The sequence below is a fragment of the Monopterus albus genome, unplaced genomic scaffold (genome assembly GCF_001952655.1).
Source record: "Monopterus albus unplaced genomic scaffold, M_albus_1.0 scaffold361.1, whole genome shotgun sequence".
Classification (NCBI taxonomy): domain Eukaryota; kingdom Metazoa; phylum Chordata; class Actinopteri; order Synbranchiformes; family Synbranchidae; genus Monopterus; species Monopterus albus.
The window spans coordinates 258,547-268,472 of record NW_018128241.1 but is presented as its reverse complement, the minus strand read 5'-3'; the positions used below and the strand labels follow the sequence as shown (position 1 = coordinate 268,472).

The 9,926-nt window shown below is 45.0% G+C and overlaps 1 protein-coding gene across 1 annotated transcript in view; it reads right to left on the bottom strand.

Annotated features, from left to right (window-relative positions):
- Positions 1–2,589: 2,589 nt before the first annotated feature.
- clcn6 (chloride channel 6) overlaps positions 2,590–9,926 on the bottom strand; it is a 15,609-nt gene continuing 8,272 nt past the window's right edge. The window contains exons 14-23 of the mRNA XM_020585295.1: positions 9,796–9,926; positions 8,981–9,134; positions 7,789–7,945; positions 7,529–7,635; positions 6,391–6,577; positions 5,585–5,745; positions 4,344–4,500; positions 3,801–3,908; positions 3,530–3,655; positions 2,590–3,394 (exon numbers count right to left, since the gene is read on the bottom strand). Coding sequence (XP_020440951.1) covers positions 3,314–3,394; positions 3,530–3,655; positions 3,801–3,908; positions 4,344–4,500; positions 5,585–5,745; positions 6,391–6,577; positions 7,529–7,635; positions 7,789–7,945; positions 8,981–9,134; positions 9,796–9,926 — 1,369 coding nt within the window. The 3' untranslated portion in view covers positions 2,590–3,313. The remainder of the gene's footprint in view (positions 3,395–3,529; positions 3,656–3,800; positions 3,909–4,343; positions 4,501–5,584; positions 5,746–6,390; positions 6,578–7,528; positions 7,636–7,788; positions 7,946–8,980; positions 9,135–9,795) is intronic.

The following is a 9,926-nucleotide window of genomic DNA, read 5'->3' as shown; positions in this document are numbered from 1 at the left end:
CGGAGATGGAAGTTGAGGTTTGGGTTCTGGACCCACAGGAACAGTAGCAGTGGCTGAAAGAGCTGCGGGAGGAGGCTGAGACTGGAAGATGAGCTGCTGGATCTGCTTGCTAAGACTTGTGTCTTAGTTTAGTTTTATTTAGGGAACAGGGGAACACCTCTTCAGCTTAAGCCAGCATGAGCAGAGTGGAGACAGGAAGGACCTGGCTGAGGTGTTAGGCGCTGTAAGCTCAAACTGCATTAGACTCTTCTAAGAGCCAAATTAAAAGCGGCCTTACACTGCATTCTGAAATCACACCGTCATCAGCCTTGGAACAGGGGAACACCTCTTCAGCTTAAGCCGGCATGAGCAGAGTGGAGACAGGAAGGACCTGGCCGAGGTGTTAGGCGCTGTAAGCTCAAACTGCATTAGACTCTTCTAAGAGCCAAATTAAAAGCGGCCTTACAGTGCATTCGGAAATCACACCATCATCAGCCTCGACTCTCCCAGGCAAGTGCTGTAGTATGATAATATCCTTAGTTTGTTTGTGGTCACATGACTGAGACACATTCAGGTTTGATTTCTTTTCCTTACGACTCATCGGTAGCTCTGTCAGACACGGTTAATGCTGAATTGCCCCAACAGGGGGATCTGATGGGCTCAGCTCTGTCAACGGCCACTGATTCACACTTGTCCACCTGCTATAACAATATCCCCGGGGCTGTCAACATTATTGTCTAGGTCCATGGAGCTCAGCACATAATATATTAAACATCACGCTCCAAGGAAGCTAGTTTGGTAATACTGTGCTTAATTTTCTGGATAAATTACGCAGCAGACATTTTGACAAGTCATGGTAGAAAAAATACAGGTGAAAATAATCAGTTTCAGGGGCCTGATACTGTTCACGCTGCACCGTCACTGGCCTACTGCGAACAGCACTCGGATGTGCAGATCTCAGCCAAAGAAAACCTGAACAAACTAAACAGATCCACCATTATACAGCTAGTTTATCCTCTCTATACAAAGTCAACCACAGTGACAAACAACACAACAATCCTCAGGCTCCAGTGCACGTTCACTGACTGCATCACTATTAAGGAGCTCAGCATTTCCTGTCCTTTAGTCATAAAGCAGCATCTTTTCTCGGTGTGGATGTTTGCAGGAAGACTGCAGCTCATCCCATCATCCTGTCCTTTAGTCATAAAGCAGCATCTCTGCAGCTCATCCCATCACCAGCCTGGAGCTGAACAGATTCAGTATCCTGCGGTGAATCTGCAGCTCATGTCCCAGTGACAGTAACACCCAGTGAGTACTGCCCAGGTTTAGCTTCTTTCCAGCTAACATTAGCATTAGCCCCACTCATTTCTTGCACTCGTTCTCCCTCCAGACGTGGTTTCTGGAAACATCCATCTGTGGCTCACATTTGCTTTGACACATTCATTATTTCACTTAGTAGCTGCCGCATGTTTTAATTCGCCGTGGAATTGGAATATTTTCAAAGCTTTCCTCATGGAGACATTGAACAAGGTGCACAAACATGTCAAAGGTCAGCCCCGCCCACTCTGAAATCCATGCTTTCATTGGTCAAATGTAGTTGTGATGTCTCCAGAAAATAAACCACATTTGTAAAATAAAAAATAAAATGAAGGAAATAAATGGAAGTTATGTTCCTAATAAAGAAATTAGTTTAATATTTTTACATAAAAGTTGGTTTTAAAAATGAGTTTCATCACGACTGTGTTTGTTCTCAGGTCTCTTGAAAAAACAGAGTGAGACTACATGAATAAAGTTTGAAGAAATAAAATGCAGACAAAACAGAACGGCCTTTATTTGAACAGTAATAAAGGCACAAGACAAAGGTATCTGCTTCTTTGCCATGCGCCAGTTCTCTACATGTGTGGAAACTAAACAAGCAGAGGCTGCTGTCGAAATCTCCACATAAATCATAAAGTATTTGGCAAACAGTCCCTCAGGTCTGCTTCACACACAATCCATATGTTCCTCTTCATCTCATATTCTCCACACCACCTGTCGTGCCATGTGTAGAATTTAAAACAGGTAACTTATAAATAATTATTGTAAAATACCAAGTGAGCAATGCTTAGAACGCAAACAATAATATTAGCAGGATGATGGTGAATCATTCACAGCACATGCAACAAATCATCAAAATAAAATGGTATAAAAAATAATCTCTGAAATAAAACAAAGTGGAGATTAAAAAAACAAAAAAGGAATGTTTAATGTTCATATATGTGCCATTGTGGTTATCAGCCGGACATACAGCGGAGTAGTGTCCATCGATCAATGTACAGATCCACTTCCTGTTACTTGCCTCTGCTCCGAGTCACATTGTTAGTGCCTTTAGGAATGACCATGAAATAAACCTTAAATACACTTTACTGCTGATGAACCACCAGCAGAGTACTGCAGTTTGTCTTTAAAATCCAGTCCTGTAAACCCCCCCAGTCACACAACAAAACCTCAGCCAAGGATCTGAGGGTGGCGACCACCCAGTCCTCTTGGCCATGGCACGTTCTAACACTGAACCCATTACATACCATATGTGCAAATCAATCAGAATGCTGAAGCGATTAGAAATGTTACTGTACGTCCATCTTGACATGAACTGATGTGGTCAATAAGTAAACTGCAGGCCGTGAAGGGACGTCGACCTGCTTCTAGTGCGTAAATTCCAGTTACTTACACAGTAAATTAAAATGTACAGACAACAATCAAACATAAATGCTACAGTGACAACGATGATAAAGAATAAAACAACTAAAAATGAAGGTGACTCCTGTTGGGACCATCGCCACACTTGAGTGTGCTGCTGCTAGCACAGCTAGCTTACTTACCTCATCTTTAAAAAATAAGCCTGTTTAATTATTAGCTTCCCCAATTATGTTAATGAATCAAAACTAAATTGGCTAATTTGATGGTAACCGTACTCATCAGCCATCAGTATGGATCCTTTGGTGGCTATTTGTCACTTTTTAAACTTCTTCTATACAAAGCAACATGTCAGACTCTGTTCCACCTACAGTGCACGTGTCCAGTCCCACCGACAGTGCACGTGTCCAGTCCCGCCACTGAAGCCAATAAATCCGAGTCCAGGCGGGAGCAAAGCTGGCAGTTACTCAACACTGAAAATGTACGACTTGAGTGAAGAAACAACAGAAGGGAGTGACTTGCTCCCCACCGGGCCACAGGGAATGTGTGCACGGCTGTGAATGTCCGGGGTTTGTCTGGGAATGCCTGCATGTTGTTGGGAACGGACCACACTGAAGAGAGTTTGGGTTGCGAGGATGACAGGACGTCCTGAGTGTGGTCAAACAGTGATGTAGTGCTGTCGTAGTTTGGCACCAAGGAACTCATGGGTTAAATTATGTCTTGTGATTATTCCAACAATCTGAAAAGCAGATAAACAACAGTTTGGTCAGAAGCATCATAAAATGCATGTTTGACTGAAACCAACTGCTGGTTTGGGGCTTTTCCTGGTCTGTCATAACCAAAGTACTGAAACCGGTTTTCAGTGACTACTTACTTCCCCGACAGCGTTGACCACTGGTAAGTGTCGCAGACCCATGGTCCTGAACAGGCCGAATACCTGGGAGATGCGGGTGTTGGGTGACACTGTGTAGGGACATGGGTTCATGTAGGTGGTGACATCCTGCGAACACAGGGAACATCCTGGTTCAACTTTGATCAACTCAGAATTTTGACTTAAAATCTAAAGGTTTTAGATATTATTAGTTTTTTTTTTTTATTTCACTAAGAAAAGTATTTTTCCATCTCAGTGTTTAAGTCAGACGTACCACTATCATGCGCGGGTTGAGGAGCGCGAGGTCCAGGTCATGGATGTCAGGGTAACGTGGGTAATCTTCAGTCATCTCTGCATAGTTCAGTCTGGGCTGAGAGGCACTCTGTGGAGAGACATTCAGAGACGCCCACGTGCAGCTATTTTTGCCTGCGCTCGTATCAGTGAATTAACATAAGTGTATTTTTAACCCGGTGCACATTATTTTTGGGCACCCAACCCAGTGCAGGACACCGGTCTGGAACAACCTGTCCACAGATCTACCTTGGAGAACTGGTGCTGTTTGTTTTCTGCATGAGGTGTGATGTTAACTGATAAATGAAATCCTTGTGACATTATTTTTAAACCCTCTCCTCTGACTGCCTAAAGCTCTGGCACTGTATGTGCGTGTGTGTACTTGTGTTACTGATGCTGTGGGGACAAAAATCTGTATAGCTGGTCTCATAGTGTGGACTTTTGGGGACAAAAAGACATAAAATCATTCCATTCTAGTGTGAAGACTTGAGTGGAAGTCAGTGTAGTGATGGAGATGCCTACTGACCGACTGGTTCTCAGCGTAGCAGACCCCTCTGATGAGCAGGTTGACCAGCTGGGAGCGCAGGATGATGCCGTGGAAGGTGAGCGGTCTGAAACGCTCCTCCATAGTCCACTCCTCACTGGGAGACTGATCCGGGTACAGGTTGGGGTAGGGAGCGTGCCTGCATGTGGACAACAACAACACAGCAACCACAGAGAAGCTGTTTCAGTCCTGCGACACTGATGGAAGACAAATTTTCCAAGCAGAAAATCCCAGTCCAACAAAACAGTGGCCATATTCAGCTTCTATAATATATTACATTAGTTACACTGTACTGTGCTATTGTTGCAGTATGGAAAACTTTAAATGCCTAAATTAAAACAATGAAATAAAGTGAAACACAATCCACATTGTTGTGTGTATTTCCTCTTCATGTGTGTTTACAGTCATGGTTAAATGACAGTTTAACTTTGTTCTTTAATAACACAGTTTTAATGTTTCCATAAATTGTCTGTGCCACAGAGAGAAACGTGCATTTTCTATACCACGTTCAAATCAAACCACAACAGAGAAATAACAGTGGTGTACTGCATTTCAGAGCTGTCCAGCAGAGGGCGGTACTGTTCTCAGTTTACATGTAACCAGGGGTGGGTCTGAAGGTTTTCCTCTCATTTTCATGGCTAACAACCACAGTCATCTCTCAGGTCTGGAGCGACGCTAGGACCAGATCCTTGTGTTCGTTCAACGATGCAAAAGCCCTTATTTATGCCTGTGTTTACAGCCATATAGACCACTGCAGCGCCTGCCTCGGAAATCAACTGAACAGCTCCAGCCTTTAAAAAATATTGTGCTAGGGTTCCCAAAAGAACTAGACAATATTACCTTACCTCTTGTGCTTTGGCCTCCTTGCACTGGCGTCCTGTGGCCTACAAAACTGTCTTTAAAGTTTTATTGCTTGTTTTTAATGAAGAGATTGGCCGTGCCTCCACTGCCGCCCTCCTTTCTCCCCACACACATTAAGGTAGATGGCACATATAATAATACACATTGTATTTCACTTTATTTCTTCCATACTATTACAATAATACAATAATCTAAAGTGCTCAACAATGTTATTACAGCAGGATCTTAGCATTTTATCACCTCTGGTGTAAAGTCATCCCCAACTTAAACTCCACCCCAACTGGATTTCACTTCCCTCATCATGTAGGACACTGACATTCCATGTGCTTGGTGGCTTACGCTGGCGCACGTGTGTGTCCTACCTCCTCTCCAGCATCTGCTGCAGCATGTCCTCGCCCTCCTCTGCGGGCTCTACCACGGCGTTCTGCTCATCACAAACATTCCTCAGCTCGCTGGAAGGGTACGACTTCATGGACTGGCAGCGCCGCCGCTGTTCCCCCGCCCGGGACACAACACTGGATTTCTACAGGTGACAGTTTGATAGAAAGGTGCCCAGAGGAAAACAATTCATCAGGCTTTGACTACACACACAATACTTGTTAAAAGGATCCAGTCATTTACTGTTTTATGAAACGTATCGTTTAAAAGGATGGATGCCTTTCTACAGATGAAACCAAAATGTATGACAGCTGACAAATTTCTGTGAATGCTTAGTAGATTATGAAAAGTCAGCAGATTGATGTGCCACTACTTAGTGGCAAAGGCAGAAACAAAGATGACCTTCGTTAGCTACATGTTACAATTGGTGACGTGCTCAGCTGAGGAGAGGTCAGAGGCACGTCTCTGTAAAAGAGAGCACACAGACCTCCACCTCCATCTGCTGGCCGGTTACATATACTGTAAATCACAGGTGTATCGTTATCAACAATAAAACTGTGACAATTAGAACAAAGGAAATGAAATGTGATAATGGCTTGACATACTGTATGCAGGCAGAATGTGTCAGCAGGGCGGCAGCATCATTAGACAGAGGTTTCACATCTACAAGCTCATTCCTGTGTAATGAAGTGTCCTTGGACAGAACGCTTGACCTCCCGTCTTTCTCCAACTCCCTCTGGATATGGGACAGGCTCCAAGTGCTAAAAATGTTCAGTGTTCCGGGACCTACCTTGAAGCGGATGTTGTTGCTGACCAGGATGTTCCCCTTCATGAAGTCCTGCTCATTCTGCCGGTTTTCAGTGACCACGGGGAAGGCGTGGTAGACAGTGGTGCGCAGGATGCTGACCAGAGACTGGACACGGGTGTGAGGGTACACGTAGGTCAGGTTGGTCTCCATGATATCACTGGCTGTCAGCCTTGGAAAGGTACACACAGACAACACAGAGACAACACACAGACAACACGCAGACAACACAGAGACACAGGAGGGACACTGACGTTAGGCTTCACCCAGGATGAGTGTGTGGCAACGTTGCACCTAGAGAAGGGTCACAACTCCTAGAGTGTCACTGACGGACTGGGAATGAAACACCTGTCTGTTCAACCCTTCACTGTGCTGCATACACTTGCGGTAACAGCATGTCTACCCTGTTTCTGACCCACAAATAAGTGAATATAGCTGACGCCTTCGGATGGCTGCACAGAGAGGGCCCGCAGTAAAAGAAAAGCCTCCAGTGTGAACTGCTAGCTGCTGCTCATTAAACTTTATACTGTCTCTTTGGCATTAAATACTAACCTGAGAATAAAACTGCTCAACTCAACCTTTATTTATGCAGCACTCAAAAACAGCTAAAGGTTGACTGAAGTGTTTTACATACAACAGGCAAACATAACAACGTAAAGACTTAAATATGACAGTGAACATTAACACTGGCAACACGTGATCAACACCAGTATAGTAAAACTGGTAAAGCTCTACTAGGAACCAAGAACCAAAGTAAACAAGTCTTTGGTTTGGATTTACAGAGAGCGAGGTCAGCGGCAGAGCAAAGGTCAGGTGGAAGAGTTTTCCGCAATTTAGGAGCGGCTACAGCGAAAGCACGGTCACCCCACTGCTTAGTAGGTGTCCAGATGACCTGAGCGCTCGATCATATCAGTGGAGTTGTAATAGATTAAATAAATAAACGGGGCCAAAGAGCAGCAAAACATGAATCTGTGTGCGCTTACAAGGGTCGGACCATGTGGAACACAGTCGGTCTTGGCACTAGCTCAGCAGTGCTATGGACAGACCCCCTGCTGTACGCAGCAAGTCACCAAAACAGCATTCAACCTGCCAACAGCACAGAAATAGTTTAAACAAATCTTACTTGTCCATCTCAACTTCGGTGTCCCAGTCCAGCAGTGGCACTCCTCTCAGCTCGATGTGGATGTCATAGATGCCCTTGTTGAAGAAATCTCCGGTCCACTTAGCAACCTGATAATCAACACCAAAGCATCTGTCAGGAGACACATCACTGAACCTTAGCTTACACTGATCAATGTGAGACAAACAAGCTAACGTTCATGTCATTACAGCCACGGCACAGTGGCCGACTGCAGGCAACGCTGACACGTCACATGACTGTACCATTAGAGTGATCATGATGGGCAGCCCGTATGTGATTTCATTGGTGGATTCAATGAGGATGACAGTCAGACTGATGGTCATTCGGACCACGCCTCCAAGGAAGGCGGCGGCTCCGATGAGCGCAAAGGTCCCCGAGTAGATGTGCAGACCCAGTTTCCTGACAGACAAACAGAAGGAACCAATATAAGTGGGGAACCCATGTGCAATGGCAGGAAGCGGAGGTGACACGTGGCAGTGAGAACGTGTTTGGTGACGTGCACACAGGCCTGAGCTGCTGAGTGGAGCTCAGAGCCTGTTGTGACAGCAGAGGAAGTGAAAGAAACTGAGACAAAGAAAATGACCCAGTCAGCCTTTTCCACCTGCTGTGGACCTTTCCAAACAGGCTCAGATGGATCATAAGTCTTTTCTTCATTGTTTCTTTAATCTTTCCAATATTCCCTTAAGCTTTTCTCCTTGAACAAAGCTGATGTGTGCAGGGAATGTGTCAGAAAACCAAAACAATGCACTAAACAGGCTAAAAAGCTTCATGGAGCAGGTGATTATTGTGCCACACAAACATCTGATGCACTACTGAGATAAAACATATCATCATGTACATGTCAAGATGCAAGAAGATGTTTTTACAGCTGCACCACTACACGCCTCAGGTATCGTTCCTCATTTTGAATTAGCGTGTAATGTTTAGCATGTGCTGCTATCCTTAGAGACTGTGAACATGACAGCAAAGAGCTGTAACTCCCTCTGTGGCCCTGATGGGAAACTTCACTTCACTTTCACTTTATGTCACAAAATTTTATGAGGTAAAACTGTTCCAGTTTTATTTGTTACACCTGAACTACCTGAGACCATCAGAGTGTAAAAGATATTCTACCAAACTCTTAAAAAGTTTGTAACATTTACTCAGTCTGTCTTGCTTCGATACCTGTGATGCCTCTGCCAATGGAGTAGCAGACAAACCCTGGTCATTAGAACACACTGTGACACAGCGGCCACCGTCCTGACTAAAGCCACCTGAGGACAGCTGCTGTGGGCACTGTTCTAATCCTGAAAGTCACCTTGACGTTTCTAAATGTTAAATATTGGCATGAATCTGATTATTCACAAACAGTAAGTAATTGGACCGCCTGCAATGCCTTCATGGACCACTGGTTGAAATCCCCCCTTTAGAACATTAGGAGAACACTGTTCTTACACTTTGAGGATGTTGGCAACCAGACGTCCAAACGCCGCCCCACAGAGCAATGAGGGCACAAACAGGCCGCTGGGTACAGACACGCCGTAGGTCCAACAGGCCAACAGGAAGTACAGCAGGAAGAACACTGACAGAGTCACCGGGCTGAAGGTACCTGAGGAGAGGGCGAGCAGATGGGTGGACAGAGAATAATAAATACCAGCTAAAACTGAGCAACAGGAAGCTGGGAGCATTTGTCACTTTAAGACAGCTCGTTGGTTCCAGGTCTGCTTTGAGCTGAGCGTTTAGAGCTGCACTACAACTGACAACTTATTTATTGAAATCATTCCATCTGTACATTAACTAACCAATAAAAAGAAAATGAAAACATCAGTTTGCTGGTGATGGTTGGTAAGCTTGCCTGCTTTGTGACATCTGAGCACTCTGTTGGTGAGATGATGTATTCTGTTAAATTTGGCACTGCTCACAGATCAAGATCATGTAGCTAGCAGGCTAAGCAAGCTAGCGCCCCTGAACCACCTCAGCCGCCTCATTTGGACTTGAAGGAGCAGCAGCTCAACTCCTCACTCCCTCCTTAGAGGTGAATGGCGAGCCCAGCCACTGCTTGTATCCATGATCTTATTCTCAGTCACCACCCAAAGCTCATGACCATAGGTGACAATTGGAAAGTAGATCAACTGATAAACTAAAAGCTCTGCCCTCTGACTCAGCTCCGCCTACAACTCCTACATTACTGCTGACTCCACCACTCCACCTCAGCAGGATGTGATATAGATTTATAACAGAGCTGTTATAAATGCACGTGCTCTGCTCACCGTCCTGGTGGAAGAGCTGGTGGATGGCAGCTTCCTGTGGGTTGAAGAACAGCGTGGCCATGTCATTGTAGGTCTTGTTGGTGCAGAAGAACTGACGGATGGTCGAGTTGATGTCCTCACTGCTGGACACC